This window comes from Vigna radiata, chromosome 10, assembly GCF_000741045.1.
Source record: "Vigna radiata var. radiata cultivar VC1973A chromosome 10, Vradiata_ver6, whole genome shotgun sequence".
NCBI lineage: Eukaryota > Viridiplantae > Streptophyta > Magnoliopsida > Fabales > Fabaceae > Vigna > Vigna radiata.
Window position 1 is genome coordinate 10,335,162 of NC_028360.1, and position 20,954 is coordinate 10,356,115.

Sequence of the window (20,954 nt, forward strand, 5' to 3'; positions counted from 1 at the left end):
ATAGAAATGAAAAAGTCCATAACCTAATAAAGAATAAGATAGTGTTAATCCTTTTGTTTTTTTTACTAACTCAAACGAATATAATATAAACAAAAATTATATATATAAGGATTTTTTTTTATCGAAAGTCTTTCTAAAAAAGATTTTAAATAAATGTGTTACGTTAAAAATGACTATACAAGAAAATGTTATTATACTAAGTTAAAATACTTTTATTGGATGAAAAGTATACTAATGTAAAAATGTCTACTCTTAAAACATTAAATTAAAATATAAAGTTAAACATTTACTAAAAAACACATAAACCTTATCTTAGACTTAAAAGTTTTAATAATAAGTTTCAATTTTATTTACTAAAAACGTAGTTGAAATTGCAAAATATAGAAGAGAAAGACAATAATTTTAAAAATTGTGTAAGATAAAAGTAAAATAAAATAAATGTATTTTAATTTTTTTATATTTTAGTAAAATTATAAAATAATACATTTCTAGAGTATGAAATATAATAATTGATTATCTATTTATTTAAGAGAAACACTATTTAAACACTATAATTGGTTTTATATATATATATATATATATATATATATATATATATATATATATATATTATATCTTATATATAAAGTTAAATCATTATTAATTGTTAGTTGTTCTTGAACAATTTAACATACAAGATACGTAATATATGTTCACATGTAATACTCTTTTGTATATAACTTTTCTATTATTCAAGTTATGTCATGTCTTTTTACTCTAGAGACAAAGATGTTCTCCTTTAGTTCAACTACCTCTAAGTTCAAAGTATGGAAGTGTCTGTAAGGATACTCTCGAATTAAACTGGTTATAACATAATAATAAATATATAAAACTTACATTATAAATAATATTTATAGTTTTTTTTTTTGTGGATTTTTATTTAGATAGACTATCAGGACCTCTTGGTTTAAAATTTAGTTAACTTGATTTGTAATATTTGATTAACCATATTAAAAGGAATTTAGGTTTATGTATCTACTATGAGTTAGATATTTAAAGATTAGTTTTTATTTTATTTTCGTTTTACCAATGTTTTACTTTAACTAGTTTTATTTATTTTTATTTACTTTTTAAATTAAAGTATTAATTATCTTTCAGAGAACTTTCTTTTGTCAATGTCATGGTCAAATAAACTTTTTTAGTCAGTCAGAAAGTTAGAACTTGGGAATGACATGATTAGACGACTGAATAAACATAACTGTAGTGTGAAATTTTAAACATGTAAGAGAAATGGTAGGTTGAGACATATTGTCAATAATTTAACATGATTTTTATAATAAAAAATTAAAAAATAATATGTTAATAAGTGTAAACATGTCTCAAAAAGAATATATTTTTTTTTATTTATAAATTAGTTTTTTAATTAATTTTTGTTGCGTAGATTTTCAAATTTGAGTACTTGGAATTTCTAAAACTATCTTATTATTTTGTGATTTTTAAGTTGTTAACTCTCAAAACTTTAATTTTATTTTTAATTCAAGGTCTCAAATTAAAAAATTAAATAGTTTAATGACGTAAGTAAAAGTTCATAAATAGTTCAGATATTTACTTAAGTAAGTTAACGAATAAATTTAATGTTTTTTATGATAGAATTAATTAAAAATCACATTCTCTAACATTTATTTCTTTAAAAATAGTTGAACTAGTTAGTTTTTTTTTTTAAAAATATAAAATACTTGAATCATAATTATTTAACTTTTTTAAAATGTTGACCTAGTTATTATGTTAATAATACCTTAAAATTAATTTATTATTATTATTATTATTATTAACGATACTAATAAATATTAAAAGAAATACATTTTTCATTAACTTAAACATAAAGTTTATTATGAAGAACATTCAAGAAAAACGTAAAAATAAATAAAAAAACTGAAAATCTCAATTCACATTGATGAACTAAAAGTACATTATAACATATAAAAAAATCTAAAATACAAAGGTGCATATGAATGTGTAATTCCAGAAGAAAATGTTGTATTTATTACAGTAAATATAAAAAGAAGTTAATGAAAGTATAAAAAAGAAAAAGATTAAAGTAATTTTTATAAAATCTGGTGAGAAATAAGTTATTATGATAGTTTAAAATGTGGGAGAATCTCTGATAAACGTGGAGATGGAAACCTGTTGATGGCAGGTGGAGTCATCTTTTTGTAAACTGTATAATTTCAAGTACCCTGGTTCATGATTTTCTCCGCCAGTCTCATTAGTGAGCTCAAACCCTATATATACGCATCATGTTCATCGATTTCCATGTACAAAAACCAGATCGAGGAAATAGCTGTTGTAGAGTACCCACTATAAAAGGAGAGAGAGAAGAGGGTATTCAGATTGTAGATTACTAGATTCACTAGATTGTAGTGTCACTCGCTCACCAGAGTCTAATAGAGAATAGTGCACAACAGTGGAGTGAAGTGACTGCCACATAGAGAGACTTAAAAGAAGTAACGGGAACCCCACTTTTCCATCTTCACTTTCCTGTTTTTTTACCCTTTATTCACTGTACTTACACAGTACAACATTTATGTCGGTTTGTGTGTGATAAGCCTCTTTCTTTTGGTTCAGAGAGAGAAAAGAAGAATGAGATGAGAAGGAGAAACATGAAGGGAACGAATATCTCCCTTCTTGCTGGTTCTGGTTTTTCTATCTCTGGTTAGTGTTGTGAGGGGAGAAAAACCTCTCAGCAAGAGAATTTTTCTATTTCCTGGAAAAGGAAAACATGATATTTGCTTACCCTTTGTTTCGTTTTTTGTTTTGGAAACAGTGCTTTTACTGTTTTGCCAGATTTGTGTGGATGTGAGATCTTCAATCGTTTTCCCTTCTCTGACTCTCACGAAGACATTGACTACTCTTCCTATTCTCTCTCTCATTCTGCTACTTCTTTAACACAGTTTCTCTTCCGTGATTTCTGCTTCTTTCTGACCCTTTTTTTTTTCTTATTTCAATTTTCTAGCTGTTTATTTTTCCTGTCCAGTTAAAGTTATATGGAACTCATTCTGTGTTCTATCTCATGTCTCCTCTCACCCCTTTCTTTGTCGATTTGGTTCCTTTTCTCCTTTAGCAGTTGTGGCTCTGATACTGTTCTTTGGTCGAAGCTTTTGTTTCTTTGGGTTCGCTTTGCGGGAGAAGTATTAAGTGAAAGATGCAGTTAGTTTGGTTGTTTCATGCTGTTGCTTAACGAAGTTGACCCTTTGATTTTTGTGCTTATGAATATTTACATTACATGCTCCTGTGTGATTTGATCATATAAATTACTACATTAGATTTTTTCTGCTGTGTCCGATCATGGTCTTTATATGCAGTGTCTTTATTGGTGTCTATGCTTCATCTGGTTTTTGCATGATATTCAAAGGATTAGAAAAAGGACACTATTCTAGTATGAAGGAAAAGTATTTTTTGAGTACTCTTTAAGACTTTTAGGTCCTAGGGTTAGGGTTCTTGTTAAAGAAATGTGTTTTAATATCTTGTGGAATGATGTCGATTAACTTTACATTTGGCAGTCTGCATGCTAGTTAAAGATGATTATAAAGTTATAATCCTTAATTAATCATTGTTAAGTGTTTGAGTGCTTGACAGAAAATGATTCCTTCTTTCTGAAAAAGTATACCAGGTTTAGTCATACCCATGAATACTACTTAAAGGTTGCCATAGTATTCAGATTTTGTCACTGTATCTGTATCGTGTTTATAGCTTTGTCAAAATGAATTACAGTTTCTGCAATCCTTGCATTGTTGTTAGTGATTTCCTTCTATGCTTAGTGATGAGCGCATTCTATTTCAGTCGTCATAGTTTCATCTATGTTTGATGAATTTCATGTGGAGTCATACTACATATGTTGATTTATTATATTTTAATGCAGCATTTTTGCTTGGTCTTGGATTAAATAAATTGCTTGTGGATTTCGTGAATGAAATGTTATATGAAGATTCCCACACATTATATACAGTCTTTGAAATTTTTTGCAGCCACTCAATAGGTATTGTCTCATTTGATGTCATTTTCTTTGATCTGACATGATGGAATATTATGGTAACATTCTTGGTACAGAATTTTCTTATATGAAATGTACGAATTTTGGTCTGATAATAATAATAATAATAGTAAAGAAGATGTAGTGTGAGGGATAGTTTAAGAGAGCTTCCTTCAGTCCACTCATGGATGGGTAGAGGGTTTGAATTATCTGCTGACTCATTCATTCAAACACAATAGAATTGGCTTCATGGTATGCTATTGTGAATGTGTGAATGATGCAGGAGGTAAAATTCATCCTTTTCTTGTCTTTGCTTGGACTGAAGGGAGCTCCCTTTTGGTATTTATGTCATTATATTTCACTAAATATGGTTACTTTTTCTTCATCTTGTTTACCCTCTCTATACATTTGTTAGTCATCATTTCACTGATTTCATTACTTTTTCCACATGCTTTTTGGCATGAAAGAAATTTCCAATTTCACATTTTGAATGTCTTCAATGAAATCTGAAACTAATGGTTTATTATAATCTTGATTTGTTATATGGTTGCAAATTATTGTTGAAGAACTTATTTTACTGCTTTACTTTCATCATTTAGCTATCTCAGCTATAGTTGCAAATTGTCTTTTAAAGAGTTTATTTTGTTATCTGCTTATTCCCCTTGATTTAGTTCATGCATTGCCAGAACGCATTAATTAGGTTGTTTTTTTTTTTTCAATTTTTAAATGGGTAGTATAAATTGGCAGGCGAAAAATCTAATTATTTAAGTGTTTTTAATATAACTTTTTTCTCACCTTTATTCTTTAATTAAGCTGAAAGTTTGTTTACATTGTTCTCAAACTTTTAATCACTTTAATTACTAACATATTTACACCCACTTTGCTTTAAACCCAAAAGCTTAGGGTATTCATGTTTTTGTTGGATTTTGGGAAACTTTTTGGGATGAATTTTACCTCTTTGATGGGAAATAAGAAACAAGTAGTAGGGCATTTTTATTTTTAGGACACACTTTAACATAAGGTCTCTCATAACAGCCTATTTTGGTTTTAATTTATAGAAAATTTAAATTTAGTGTAAAGATAGTGCTAGTTTTTATTGTAACTTATAATAACTTAGAGAAAATGTTTCAATAATTTTTTTTTTAATCTTTTGAAGCTTTGTTAATTTGACCCTTTGCTGTCGGGCTGCTTTTCTTTTTTTTTTTTTTTACCTTGGATTTGAGCTTTTAAATTCTGTAGATATACTGAAAGTTTTGGTTTAGGTAACATCTCACCACAGTATTTTTGAAAATTATAATATGGATTTTAACTAATCCTTAACAGTATTGGTAAATTTTGAATGTTTTACTACATATGAAGGTATCGGAAATGGAATTATGTTATTACTTGTTTTTCTATGTTGAAAGATATTGGTGTTGTATGGATTTTACTTACCTATGCTATCACATGATTTTTAACACAAGATTCTGTATTATGTAGGGTATTATTGGTAGTAGATTTTGTACATACATTAAGTTGTCATTATCCTAAACAGTGACGTGGACCCAATATTGTCTCCTAATTATAAAAGTACAATATAAACATGCATGGACTATACTTACGAAAATTGATCTTCCACCAACTATGCCTTAATTCTTAATTGGGTATGCATGTATTTATATCTTCATTAATCATTTATGCAAAAAAGTCTTTTTTGGAAGATTTTGTTTTTATATACATATATATAATTTTAATTAATCTGAGATTATTGTTTGAATATATTAAGCTTAAAGCATAACAATCAAACCTCTAATATTTATTCATTCGGTTTTTCTTATACATTCTACGAGGTATTGATTTTAAATGCTCGTACTTTATTATTTGAGTCTTAGGAAGTAATTAATATCTAATTTTACCAATTTACTATTTTTAGTCATTATTTAGTGGTTATGTAATTGATGAGTTGTCATCCTCTCTTAAATACGATCCTGTATATTGTCCAATCAAAACTAGGAATATAATAAAGTGGAAACTTTTATATTTAATATAAATGTATTTTTATGGATTGATATTTGTTAAATTTTAACATTTAAAAATAGATGTTTATATAAAATAATGTTGTTAATTAACATTTAAGTTTTGTTGATTAAGATAAATGTTATTATGTAAAACATTTAAAATAGATAATGACAGATGATTTAGGAATTGATATATATATATATATATATATATATATATATATATATATATATATATATATGTTTTTTGTAATTTTCTCCTTATTTAGTTTAATTTTAATGAACAACATTAAAATTGAGGTTCTTCTTTAATGCTAAATAATTTAAGTGTAAATTTTTGACGGACAATATTAGAACACCCACTAATGTTTGAACCGATTATGACTTAATTATTTAAAAATTACAGTTTTTATTTTATAAAGTAAAAGTATTAATTTTAATTATCAGTAAAATTTCATATTAAATATGTAAGTAATTTCTATAATATATTTATTTTATTATATCGGTGTAGTGTAAAGATTTACTATTTATATATTTTATGGTTTTGTATTTGATAGAGAGGATTCTGTATGTCACATGTTGGCTTCACATTCAATGCATATATCCCACTATGATATAAATGTTGCTATGATTACAATTGACAATTTCTGATGTAATTTGGGTGGCTAGAGGGCTTTGAACTCTGTCACAGATACCTCAGAAATATACTATACCTACCTACATTGATTGCAGTGTAGTGTCTGTTATATATATATATATATATATATATAATCTTTTACAAAAGACGAAGAAAAGAAAAGCTTGGTCTGTTTTGGAACACAAAGGTTTGGGTCTTAGTTGGAACTCAAAGACTAGCATCTGCATAGAATAGGGTCAAGTTTGGAACACATTTTACTGTGATATGTCAATTTCAGGTACGTGTTGTTGACAGAAGAATCATAATAAAAGGTGCACTATAAGATTGGGAAACAATAATAATAAAAAATGAGAAGAAACATACAGCATTTTTGTGTGCAAGAAATTAAGAATTGTTGCTTATAAAGTGCTTACTACTGTCATTGTCTTTTAATTTCCTTTTGTGAAAAGAAAGAAAAATTCTCTGTTGTATGTATAAATGGTCACGATGAACCTTCTAGTGTTGCAGTGTCTGAAATTAAATATTAGACGTGCAAATAGGATCAGAAACGTTGTCTTCTTGTCTATCATAAATGGGTCTAAGAGGTTGGAACTTGGAGCTATAAAGTTCTCTACTGCTATTATCTTGAAATTTATAAGGTTTAACCTAAACTACTGATCATGTTTACTTGTTATTCTTTTACCCTGGAATAATAGTTTCATTGATATTTTATAAAGAAAATAATAATATTTAGGGTTTGTTTTTGGAACTGGTGGGATATCTATTCTCAAACAAAGCAGATGTTGTTTAGGGTGTCATTTTTGGCATTTTTATATATGATATTTTTGGGTTTTTAAAAGGTTTATAAGTATTTTTTTCTTGAGGCAATGTACTTTCAACTGGAGGCAATAGTTCCAATATGAAATAATATTATTTAAGTACGTTTGCATGTGTTTATCTGAACTAACTTAAAAATTAAGTAAGTTTGTTTAGGAGTTCAAGGTGCAAGTACACTTGAACTGGATTTTTTACATTTTCTTTACTGTTTAGTGACTTAATGATGGATGTTTCAAGAAATGGACAGTATGTTTTTTTGTGCTTAGTGTTAATTAAAAGAATTCTCTCGTAAATCTGATGAGGATTTTGCCCTAATTCTTGTTCTCCATTTGTTAGAATCTACCAATATTTAAATTTCATTCTAGTGCAGGACCACTACTTTTGGCCTGTTTGGTCAGCATTGTTTTGGGTTTCACCAGATTCAGAGTGAATTTGAAATATAACACTTTATTGCTTGTAGTTTATTCTAGAAAAATATATTTATTTATTTTTGTCAATTTTATTATTATTCAATAGTACACTACATAAATATTATATTTTAAGTATTATTAAAAAAATAATGAATAATGTTTATTAACTTTTGTTGTTTTTATGTCTTTTAGCAGTTAATTCTGAAAATTGATATTTTCACTTTGATAAGAATATATAAGTTTCAGAAATCCTTGTATATGCTATTAACAGATAGTAGAATTAACAGATAATGGTAAAATTCACAGTGTATTATTTATTTAACTAAAATTTGTGTGTACCTTTGTTTGCAAATGGGTGAATTGTTGTTACATTATAGTGCCAACAAAATTAATATAAAAGAACTGTAATTGTTTATCTTCTTATATGTACAACAATCTCTAATATTATATCGTGTACTTTTTTAGTTCCTTATATTATATCTACTATAATAAAACATTTTAAAATTTTATCTTCACACAAGGTAAACTTTTATTGTTAAATTCTGGTCACTGTATTTCTCTACTGATCTACATGTGGGATGATGCCATTCACTGCAGCACTAACCATAACTTATTTGTTTTTGGGTTGCATCCATTTTACTTATTTTTTTATAATGCTTGTTTTAATGATTATAATTTTGTATTAACAGTTAATGTAATGATTGTTTAAACTATCTGGTATAATACAAGAGTGTATATACCTCTTGGAAGTTTTCACATATTTTTCCTACGTTGTGGTCCAATGAAAATTTGAATGTTATTTGACATAAGAAATAATGGTTTGTTTTGGTGATCGGTTCAAATGAGTACAATGTTTTTATATTGAAAGTTTTATTAAGTATATTTTCTTAAGATGAACGATGGTATAAAGTGATACTTATGGTTATGATTGGTTGGAAATGTTTATATTGGAGGAGAGTGTACCAATATGGAAAGAATTCACTTTTGAAGGAGAGATTGTTGGGAATACAAGTATAAATCTAAGTCTCACATTAAAGTTTTGGACAGAGAGTGTTGTCAATTCTTTATGTGGTTGGACTCAGATTTTATTGATAATTGTATTTTTTCAATGAACCTCCTCTTCGATAGACCTAGCAGTTGAGATTGAATACATGAGTGCATGCATTCATACAGTAATTTTGAATGTGAAACCATTTAATCTTATGCTAATGCAAGTGGGAAGTGCATAGACCATGCAAGAAGCAGTTATGGGTGAAGGAGTCTTGATTTCATAGGGCAAAAGATGAGCATAAAGACAATAAATATAGGTATGAAGAAAAAGATGGGGAAAAAGAATCCCATAAAGACAGACACCTACATGTGATTCCGATGGTAGGGTTTCAAAATGAGCATTCATGGTTTGTTGGCAGGACCAATAGCATACTCCATAACGTGCGGTGGAATTGTACCCTAATTGGGTTTGGAAAATGACTTTACATAACACTCTTCCATCTTTCTGTGTAGGGGCTAACTTACGGATGCCATGTGTTTTGTTTCTATGTCATCTGGCTAACAAGGTTTTTCCAGTCAACATCTTTTTCAAATGTATAACAATATATATTATTAGATAACATTATTTTGACATTTGAATATATTGTGATTGGTCCATAATAGTATTTATGATTATTATTATTGATTGTAGAATAATTTTTTATCAATCACATAATGACACGTAAATGATGTTTAAATATGATTAAAAAAATATTGTTTAATTATCATTATCCATATTAATATATAATAAACTCGCCAGGATTTTGTAAATTTTAGATTAGAGAAAATAATAGATTTTGGATCACATTGTCTTTTCAACCTTTTGTTATCTTCCACTAAATTTTTTGTAACAGGGTTGATTCATGACAAAAAATAATTTGAAATTTGTCATAAAAATTTATGAGAAATTTTGTGATAAAATTTAATTTATAGAAAAGGGTGTCGTGTAAAATTTTGTAATAAAATGTATGACTATATATATTGTGATATCATTCATGTTTTGCAAAAGGAAAAAATATTTTCACATATTTTTTTAATAACATTTTGATATAAAGTGTATTTTTTTTACGGTACATTATTTATTTATTATTATATTAATGTATTTTATTAAATTCAATAAAAATTGACACATGTGTTATGTTAAAATTTTATAAAAAAAAATTGTGTTAATATATCGTTTGTCTTTTACAAAACCTTAAATATTTTGTGCGAACTTGATTATAAGTAAAAATTTGCGTTGTTGTTATGATGGTAAAAAGATTTATTTTTAAATGTCTATGTTTGGATGAAGTGATTTTGAAAAGAAATCTATTTATTTAAAGAATTTATTTTTTTATTAAAAATAATTTGTTTGGATAAGTAATCATAAAATTGAAATTTAAACTTTTAAAAAAGTATTTTAAATAAAAAAAATAAAATCATTTCAAATATGTTAAAATTTGTAAGAAATTTAAAATTTCATATTTTTTCACTCTACTAACAGAGGTCAAGTCGAATCAGTTTATGTTAAAAACCTAGTTAAGTTTATTTAGGTATCAAATAAACTTAGATTTAGTGTATAACGAAGGTTGAGCCGATTCAACAAAAAATGTCAAGCTAATTTTGTCTAAGTAGAAAGTTGACTCGATTTGGTCCAAGTAGAAGATTGAACTAATTTAGCCTGGACAAAAGGTTGAGTTGATTTAGCTTAAGCTTAAAGTCTAGTAGATTTAACTCAGGACAATGGACAAGTCAACCTCATAATGACTGAATGATCTGAAATGAAGGTTAAAATGAGTTGACTAGGACAAAAGTTAAGATGATTACACTTAGACTGAAAGTTGAAACGGGTTGACAAGTGTTTAAGGTCGAGATTGACCAACACGAGTCTAAGGTTTAAGTGAGTTTATTAAAGTAAGGGTCAAGATGAGTCAATGCAGGTCGAAGATTTAGTTAAGTTGGCTTGGACTAGTTGTCAAAAGTAGTCATCTCATGCCGAAAATCAAATTAAGTCAACTCAAACTAAAAGTAGAATAAAATCATCAAATTATTTTAAAATAATAATTTTACTTTAACTGAAAATTTGAATTGTTTTATTAAAAAATTAAAAATTAAAATATTTTAATTACTTCATCCGAACAAATTATTTTAAAAAAAAATTATAGATAATTGAAATATAATGTGTAACATCCCAAAAATATAACTATAAACTATATTTAGGAGTCCTTACATTTATAATACAATAGAACAATTAGAAGGAAATAAAGTTAATTTATAGCTATCCTAAAATAACCATAAACTTAAAACTTTATATAAAAACCTATACTAGTACGATTACAAGTACAAACAGAACGGTCATACAACCCTCTATTGAACCGAACGGTACCACACTAATACAAACTGAGTACAAGACCGAGCGATCTTACCCTATCATAAACAATCATCTTTTTCCAACGCCTGTTCCAGAATATCTTCAGCACACTCTGCTCACACCCACAGGATGGTCATTGTAGTGACAAGAATGACCGAACAGAACAACATGACATGACAAGAAATAAGGGTAAGCTAGTGTAATTTAATTAATCACATAAACAAATACATAACCATATATTCAAACAAAATATCATAACATACCATCATTAAACATTCATTTCTAGCAAAACCGAACATAACATACATAAAATAATTGACTACTTGACTTGACCATCCGGATTGTATGAATATGTAGCTTGACAGGAAATGTTAAGCTAATTTGTTCGGTTGTTTTGATAATGATGAATGTTTTAATCCTATGAAATGAGACGGAGTGAGACAGAGAAATGAGATGAAAGAGAACGTTTCAATCCTATGATACAGGTCAAGGGCAAAACGGGAAGTGAAAATTTCAAATTTGAATCTCTGCAGTGACGTCACAAATTCGATTTTAAAAAAAATAAAAACGAACTAATCCCCTACCGATACCTGGCAGTGTCAAAATGGTGTTAATATTTTGATATCAAAATATCGGGACGCTTTATGCTTTACCAAACCTTTACGTATTTAGATTATTTTTCTTCTAAAACATATGAGACGCTTTCTCAAAATTCACATAAGCATCCACCTTTCTTTTATATTCTTTTAATCTAAACATTACGGATTAAACAATCTAAAAGTTTTCCAAATTAGAATATTTGGAAGAAAATAAACTATAAAACTATATAATCTGTGCCAAACCCAACAAGCCCAACTTTTTTGCTGGCCCATAAGACCATTACCTCCTCCATAGTAATTTTCCTTTTCACTTCCAGAGCTCTATTTTTATATATTTATGATCAAATTTCAAAATTTCTTCAAATTTAAAATCACCATTAACATGTTTATTTATTTATAATTCTAGAAAATATGGTTTAGAAAGTATGTCAAGTTCTCAAAATTTACTTCCATACACACACACACATATATATATATATATATATATATATATATATATATATATATATATATATATATATATAACTAAGTACATATTTATATTGTTTTTATATTAATTGTTGGAATATTTATATTGAATAGTGATAAAGTTGATTGTAAATCTTACTTTACAAACCAACTAATGAGTTAAATTTAAAATTTACTTCATAGTATAGTATCATAACGATTAATTAGAGTTTATCTTAATAATATTTCTTATTTGTTGGATTTATTATGTAACTCGTTATTAGAATATTTGTTGTTTGTTGAATATTTTATTCTATTCATTATTAAATTATTATGTAAAAAAGATATATTAGAATGCATAGGAAGTTATTTGCCAGCACTGATCATTAAATAAGTAATAACACTTCTATGGAGTCTCGTTTAACAACTTCCTACTTGTAAAGACCAAATTTAGTTAGAATCGGTACAAAAAAGAAGACTAAATTCAATCACAATCTTGTATACTTTGCTAGTTGGGCTACGCTAGGCCTAGAATTCATTAGATTGGGCCAGATATTTAAAGGTCCACTTTGTAGGATCACATCTTCCTGCACCCCCAGGGATATCAACCCGCAACCCCACAAAATGTGAAATGACTTATCTGCTACTGGTACCACAAGTTTGGAGTGTGAATAGATTATTTTTTTGTAGGGGAAATATAGTATTGAAGCTATACCATACCACATGGTATATTCTCCAATAAAAGGTTTGAAGTGAAGACAAACCTTGTATCAGTGATCACTTTATCTCATTTCTCCACCATACAATTCACAACACTGAATTTGTCACGAACTTCTGCTACTAATGCAAGCTAACATTTTCTTCTATCTTTCAAAAGACACCATGAACCCTTCTCACGTTTAGTGAAAAAAGAGTACTTGATCAAATAGAAAAGAAAAAGAAAATGTCATGCAGTGGTGGTAGCTTGGGTTATGGGGGAGCAACCTGCTTGAGCAATGTTGAGCACAGAAAGAAGGTGCAGCAGCAATCACTGAGAAGCAGTTTGATAGGCAGGAAAATTGGTGGAGTGATGAAGTGTTGGAGAGGAAAAACTGGTAACAACAGCAACAGTTGGAAAAGGGTAGGAATTGTGCAGTGTAGAGGGATAGGAGACTTCGTTGGAGGAGACTTGATATGGCTAGATATTGATCGTTGGCTTTCAGATGTTGAAGAGCACAAAGCACTTGCAATATACCCTCCTCATGAAGGAGGCTATGAGGGCCGTTACTTGTCACGTCTCATACGTCAGGGCTACTATTTCCTTGACCTCTCAGCTCGTGGCCTTGGTGACCCTGAAACCACCCTCACCAAGATTCACCCTGTTTGCCCTGTCAGTTCTTTTTTTTCACAACACTCTTGTTTATCATTGCTTGACACAATCACAATCACTTTTGACTTCAAATATTGAAATATTTCAAATGGTTTTGTCATGAATTTCAGGCTCATGTTGGAAAACAGCCAATAGCAAGGTGGTATTATCCTCCGGAAGTTGATTTCAGATTAGAATCATTGCCACCAAATGCCAAAGGATTGGTGGTCTGGATACTTGAAGCCAAGGTGTGAGGACTGTGGCACTACTTCTTTACTTGTTTTCCATTAACAATTTACTTATAACTCACTGTCATATTTTGTTATATCGGTTGAAAGTCTCACATCGAATACGAGGTTTAAATCTCTTTTGATCCCTAAGTTATGAATGGATGTTTAGTTTAGTCCCTCTTTTAAAAATGTAAACCTTTGATTCCTAAGTTATAAAAAATGTATTAAATAAGTCCTTTTTTGATGTTCATGATCAAAGTACAAAGAGCAATCTAAATTGCTGTTATTATTAAAAAACAAATCAGAGTAATCTAAAGATGTAGCAGTTGTTAAGAAACAACCAAAAACAGTATTTCAAGTTAAAAAAAGACTCATTTGATACATTTTTTATAACTTACGGACCAAAGATTTACATTTTTAAAAACGGGGACTAAACTGAACATTCGCTTATAACTTAGGGACCAAAAAGAGATTTAAAAACTAATCTCTAATATGGTATCAGAGTTTGGTTGAGTTAGGCTTAAAAACTAGTTTCTAATGATTCCTTAATTGGTGTAAAATATGTGTTGTCTTCCACAGGTTCTCTCTAAGGCAGAACTGCAGTTCCTAGCTTTGCTGCCAACACTTAGGCCTAATGTGAGGGTCATTGCTGAATGTGGAAACTGGTAAAGCTAACATTTTGAACCTTCAGTTATTCTAGCTAGATTTTATAGTTTTTCTTTTGCTATTGTTCGTGTCTTGAAACTATCAGTGCTTTCTGCTACTGCTTGAGAACTTGAATTTGTCTAATTAAGAAGGGTTTGATAAGAACAACATGAAACATAGTATATAAGATTCAGTTGTTTTCACTAAGAAGTGTAGAACTAAGGAGAAGAGAACAGAATATAATATAAGATTGTTGCATCCCTTTTACAACAACACTCACCCCAAATGCTTATCAGATTTTTATGTTTGTATTGCTTTGGTTCCTGTTTGATATCAATTTTATGTGATGATCAGGAGAAAGTTTATGTGGAAGCCACTGAAAGAAATTGCAGGACTAACTAGCATTGAGGAAGCTTAGTGGTGCTTCAATGTTACTACTTATCATTCCTTATTTCCAACCTTCAACAATCAAGTACAGATATTCATTTTACCTTCTCCAATTTAAGGCTTTTCATAGCTGCATATGAAAGGAAGACACAGATATATAGGAAAAATAAATTTCCTTGTAAATAATTAGATTTGTCTGTCATGCATAGCCATTTAATTCTCAAGGTTTAATTTTGTCCAAGCGCATACATTTCCTCAAATTCCATTGTGAAATTGTTCAGAATCATTTATTTGATCTAATACCTAGTTCTGTCTCTTCTTCCAATGTGTTTTAAGTTCTAAACGGTACAATGGTGGCTTTGTTATGGTGTAGTTTCTTGCAATTTTCATCCCTGAAAAACAGTATTTCATAAACACTTGAATCACTCTTTATAATCTGTATTTTTACAATTGTTCTACTTAATCCAATAATTCTATATTACTTAGAAATAGATTAAACACTTTCGAAACAAGTTTTAACAATACAACCGTGGAATCAGATATACTCTAACTCTGAGTGGTGACAGATGCAAAATTAGAACAGCAAATTCGAAATTTGTTTAATCAAGATTAAGTTCAAAATGTTAGTTTCTAAATTTTTTTAATACATTGTTCATCTTAAAATAGTTTTATGTTAATTTAATATGAATACAATAGTCAACTTTATCATTAAAAAAATAATACAATGTCATTCATCCTTAAAAACAAGATACATTTATTTAAATTCTACGAGCTATGTTGAAGTGGACATATCTATACAAACATTTATTAGTATTGAAAGTTCACTAACATGATATGAAATGCTAAAATTTGACAAGTACTTTTCCACCGTGTTTATTCTAATTTATGTTCACATTCTTATGTCTAATAACTCTAATATAAATCTTACTAAAGGGTAATGTGATTTATTCAAATGTCATTGAATATCTATAGTTATCATTTTCAACTTAAAACAAAATATATAAATATTCCCATAACATTTTTTAATTCAATTCACTTCATAAAATTAATAATACATCCTTATTTCAAAACTTTGAATCATTTAATATTTAATGTAATTTTTTATTATTCTCAGGGTTGAGAATGATTTCATCTTAACATTAAACCAAAATTAATTTTATGTTTTCAACTCATTTAATTGTTGAATGAAACTTCTTTCACATCTAACTACAATTAATTACTCATTCATCTATGACCATCCATCCCTTCAACAAGTTAACATACCACCTTATTCAACAAAAATTTAAATTTCAAAGTAAAAATTCTTTACATATTTCAATTGTCTTTACAACAAAGTTGTTTAGGGTTACGCAAAAAACAATTTATAATAAAGAAAAAGTTGGAACAACCTAAATACTCTAATAACCTAGCGGAAAAAACATTCGAACTATCAAAACATAAATAAAAAGGTGAATTAGCTTAGAAATTACTTTCATGCTATTACATATGTAAAATCTTATAACATTCATTGGAAAAAAAGTCAAAGAAGATATAGAGTGATTTGTGGAATTGAAAAGGACTTTCTCCAAAGAAAAAAAAATTATGTCAAACATAATCTATTTGGGGCAAAAGATAAGAAATTACTTTTGAAAATTAGAAAAAAAAAAAAAGAGAGAGCGAAGAGTTTCAATATAACAATTCAATATGACAATATTCTTCAATGTCACATTTTAGTTTGAAAACATATGTATAAAATAATTATTTCAATCTATTTATACCAATAACAAAAAGTAATACAAAATAGAGTTATTATTTATTTATATTAAACAAATATGATGTTATATATATATATATATATATATATATATATGGGGTTTGTTAACGCGCGTACGCCTGTTTTTTTAGTTGGTACATTTTAACAATGTGTACCGGATTATAGTAGACAAAAATACCCTCATTCATATATTATGGATTCTAAGTTTTAAAGTCAAGGATATTTAAATAATTTTCATTCTCAAAACTAAAAAAAAAAACCCAAACCCTTACTCACCTCTCTCATTCCTCTCAATCTTTTTTCTTTCATCTCTCTCACCCCAACCTTTTCTCTGCCATCTCCACTGTAACCCCAATTTAAAAAAATTAGAAACACTGACTGTTAAGCAATTTCTTACAAAAAAATGATTTTACAATGAGTTTTCATTTTATAATTTTTTTCTTATCTAATTTTATCTAATTTTCACTAGCATAATGACATATGAAGGAATTGGTAATTCACTTGGAAAAAATCAGAAACACTCGCTCTTAAACAATTTCTTACAAAAAATGATTTTATAATGAGTTTTCATTTTATAATTTTTGTCTTATCTAATTTTATTTAATTTTCACAAGCATAATGAGATAAGAAAGAATTGGTAATTGGCCTAAAGGTATTTTAAGAGATGACGATTCAACATCTGCATATGATGAAATCAGAGAGGTTACTGAAGATGATGAAATTGAAGAGATCTTGAATTAACCTTTGTCTGAAGGCGAATATGCCAATGACTCAACTCTTTACAAAGGTAAATTGTTTAAGGATGAATATTTCTAATTTTTTTTTCAGTTGGATCTACCATAGGATGATAGAGAAAAGGTTGAAGTGAGAGAGATGAAAGAGAAATGATTGAGAGGAAGGAGAGAGGTAAGTAAGGGTTTGGAGGTTTTTTTTTTTTTTTCTTAGTTTTGAGAATGAAAATTATTTAAATATGCTTTACTTTAAAACTTAGAATCCATATGAGGATATTTTTGTCTACTATAATCCGGTACACATTGTTAGAATATACCAACTGAAAAACATGCATACATACATTAACAAACCCATATATATATATATATATATATATATATATATATATATATATATATATATATAAATTTTTCATAACATAATATTTCCATAATCATCCCGGCATATTGATATTCTAAATAATCCTATTTTATATCTTTCTAACTAGACTTAGTTTAATTATAATTGTAAATATAATCGGTTCAAATTATACAAATTGAATTTTTTTTAGTCAATATTCCATTATAAATAATAAAATCAACTCTATATTCGTAATATATTTTAATAGTCAATTAACAACACTATAGCTAAAAAAGAATTACAATAAAAAGAACATATATATGCAATTGAGATATAATTCAAACAACCAACTATTAAAGAGTGAAACAATTTTCATTAACTATACGAAGTTAGAATGAAATCTAGTAGATCCTTTAACAAAATCTTAGAAAACATGATACAAAAAACATAAGAGGAATGTAACTTAAGCCACTTACAAACAAACAAGTTAAGGTAATTCAATTTTTGTGATTGGAGATTCTATAATAAGGTTCATATGGGTACAACAAGTCACTTATTAGCTAACACTAAAATTGATTTCAAATCAATTCTATCCATTCCTACAATGTGCATGAAAGTGCTAGATATTACATGAATAAATTTTATTATTAAAATTCTATGTAGTTTAATAATTTTAGTCTAACAAAGTTTTTAATGATTTTCACATCCCTTACAAGTGGTGTATGATTTGCACTATACACTTGATGAAATTACTTATATAAGTCGAGCGGGCTGCTTACTTGAGATCTCAACAATATATCTAGAACACTCATGAATACCGAACACATGTATCGTCTAATAAGTATAATACAATGATAATGACAATAATTGGGGGGTGTATTGTGATTGGTAGACTGCTAACACACACTAGCTTGCTATACTAATTACATTGTGTGTTAAGTTTCTCAATGTAAGACTAGTTCATATAAATTGTTATATCAACTATGATACATTACATCTTATATGAGACCTAAAGTTTTATTCTTTTGTTCTTTTTATCTCTTACCTTTTGCAATAAGTGTAGGATTGTCGTTAAAACTAATTCTTCTTCATTGTTTTTATAACATAAGAACACATAGTGCTTTGAGGGTTATAGAAAAGGTTCACACGTGTTTCCAACTAGATAAAAAATCATACAAGGCAATTCAGAGTGAGTTTAGATACTGCGTCGTTGTGATCGAAAGTTCCTGCTCACATGGAAATCTAACGACTCCTTATTCCTTGAAGGATGAGGGTTCCTCCACGAAAAAATGCAGTCCCTCTTTTGCACTTGGCATTTCCACATGTCGTGGTGGACATTGACATCATTATGTTTTTCCTTCGCACATTTTAGTCGTGGGATAATGGGTTTATGAACCCACCACCTCCCTATAAATAGATCATTTTTCCTTCTTCGAGAACACATCTTTCTCACTCTCATCTCATTTGCTCTCTTCTCTCCTTCTTTTATTATCCTAAGTTTATTACTGTTTAACCATTTATCTTGTTAGTTTTGAGTTTCTTGGAAAAATCCAAGAAGTTTTTTTTTTTGTATTATGGAAACTTGTGCAACACACCATAGATAGGTCCTTAAGGGTAATGATTGTACACGCCTCAGGAATCAAGTTTTATTCTTATTTTCTTTAGTTTCTCCAACATCTTTAGAGCCCGTAATTCCCAAGCTAGCCTTTCTGATGAAAAAAATGAGTCAAAATGAACAACATCACCATCTTTACCCTAAAATATTACCTATTAGCACAAAAATAATATAAAACCCATTAAAACAAGACTATAATGTGAAAAATCCAAAATATAAAAAAAAGTACAATAGTGGTATAATGACAACTGAAAAATAACACATAGCCGAGGAGGATGCACCATTGTCATAACCTCGTCTGCCCCTCCCTGAAGACTCCTCAGACGAAGATAAGTTCACGGGAGCCATTATCACCTGGATAAGAATAAGCTGAACGGTAGAAGAGAGATTGAGTTGGAGAAGGTGAAAATGGAGAAGGTGAAAATGACGTGAAATACCAACTATATTTATAGGCGAAGAATCGTGGACCCATACGTAACCCGCGTCATCAGATCAAACATGATCCAACGACCCTATTTGAATGACTCTGTAGCTTCCTCTTAGTGCGGGAAAGGAAAAGGCCTGCACTAGCCTAATAACGACTATATTCTCGAAACGGGAACCAAACAGCCACCTGTGAAACCCTAAGTGAACGATCATATACACCAAAAATTTAAAAGTCCCTTTGCCAGTTACTCCCGGCTCAGGTTCAAAGGGCTTATGTACTATATAAAATGCCCGATGAACGCAATTCTAAAGTAATTGGTCGGTCAACTCTCACCAGAATACCAAACTTCAGAAATAACATTGACCGATCGATTATCATTCCTATAAGTAATCGTCGGTACCTTACATATTAAAGTCACCAAGATAAACTCGACATAATTAACAAAGTAGAGTATACTTAGGGGACATTGGGCCATAATTGGGCTAACCTTAACCAAAAGCCCACTACAAAATCTATAATTATAGGGGTAAGGTAAGTAAGTAGGTGATTGTATTTATTGGACATTTAAGACTTAACTGTGATAACCGATCGGTATAATTAAACTGACTTGCGTTAGAGTGCTTTTGACATGTACCTACACACTCTAGACTTTGAAAGAGAAAGACATTACAAGAAGACAGTGAAAACAAAATAAAATGACATAAAATGGAAAAGAGTAACTCTCGACCTCACAATCCAAAACACAACCTAAATTATAAATAACCATCATCATTGCAAAAATTATAGATTTGTGATTTACCATAATTTTCAATTTAAAATCAAACATTTTTTATTATTAAAAATATGCAATCGTGATATGGTATTATCTTTTTTATATTGGTACCACGTTATAATTAAATAACTTCCAAATGAAAGAAAAAAAAAAAAAACTAAGAAAACCAAAGTGTAAAATGATCTATTTATGTACGTGATTACCTGTCCTATAAAAAACCCCAACACAACATACCTTGGATGTGACTTGAGTCTGCTGAGAAGAGAAGGTGTTCTCTAACCATGCAGCTTCGATTTGATTCTCAGTTTTTTATGTCTTTTGTGTTTCTTTGTTTTGTTGGGTTGTTATGTTATTTGTATAGTTCTTTTGTGGAGAAGCCAAATAGGCTTCGTTCTAAGCTAATGAAGCAAGG

The 20,954-nt window shown here is 28.7% G+C and overlaps 1 protein-coding gene and 1 long non-coding RNA gene across 2 annotated transcripts; both read left to right on the forward strand.

Annotated features, from left to right (window-relative positions):
- The first annotated feature begins 2,049 nt into the window (after window positions 1-2,049).
- On the forward strand, window positions 2,050-3,062 carry LOC106774637. Its single transcript, XR_001376776.2, has 2 exons — window positions 2,050-2,691; window positions 2,804-3,062. It is a non-coding gene; the product is annotated as an uncharacterized LOC106774637 (long non-coding RNA).
- Window positions 3,063-13,058: 9,996 nt separating this feature from the next.
- Window positions 13,059-15,269, forward strand: LOC106775174 (NAD(P)H-quinone oxidoreductase subunit N, chloroplastic). The gene is made up of 4 exons (XM_014662248.2): window positions 13,059-13,663; window positions 13,774-13,890; window positions 14,452-14,537; window positions 14,872-15,269. Exons 1-4 carry the CDS (start codon window positions 13,238-13,240, stop codon window positions 14,933-14,935), a joined length of 693 nt encoding a protein of 230 aa, XP_014517734.1. The 5' UTR covers window positions 13,059-13,237; the 3' UTR covers window positions 14,936-15,269.
- The last annotated feature ends 5,685 nt before the right edge of the window (window positions 15,270-20,954 follow it).

Coding starts and splice junctions, on each gene's coding strand:
- LOC106775174 (XM_014662248.2), top strand. CDS start 13,238: ATGTCATGCAGTGGTGGTAGCTTGGGTTATGGGGGAGCAACCTGCTTG. Junction 13,664..13,773: donor AGATTCACCCTGTTTGCCCT/GTCAGTTCTTTT, acceptor CATGAATTTCAG/GCTCATGTTGGAAAACAGCC. Junction 13,891..14,451: donor TCTGGATACTTGAAGCCAAG/GTGTGAGGACTG, acceptor TGTCTTCCACAG/GTTCTCTCTAAGGCAGAACT.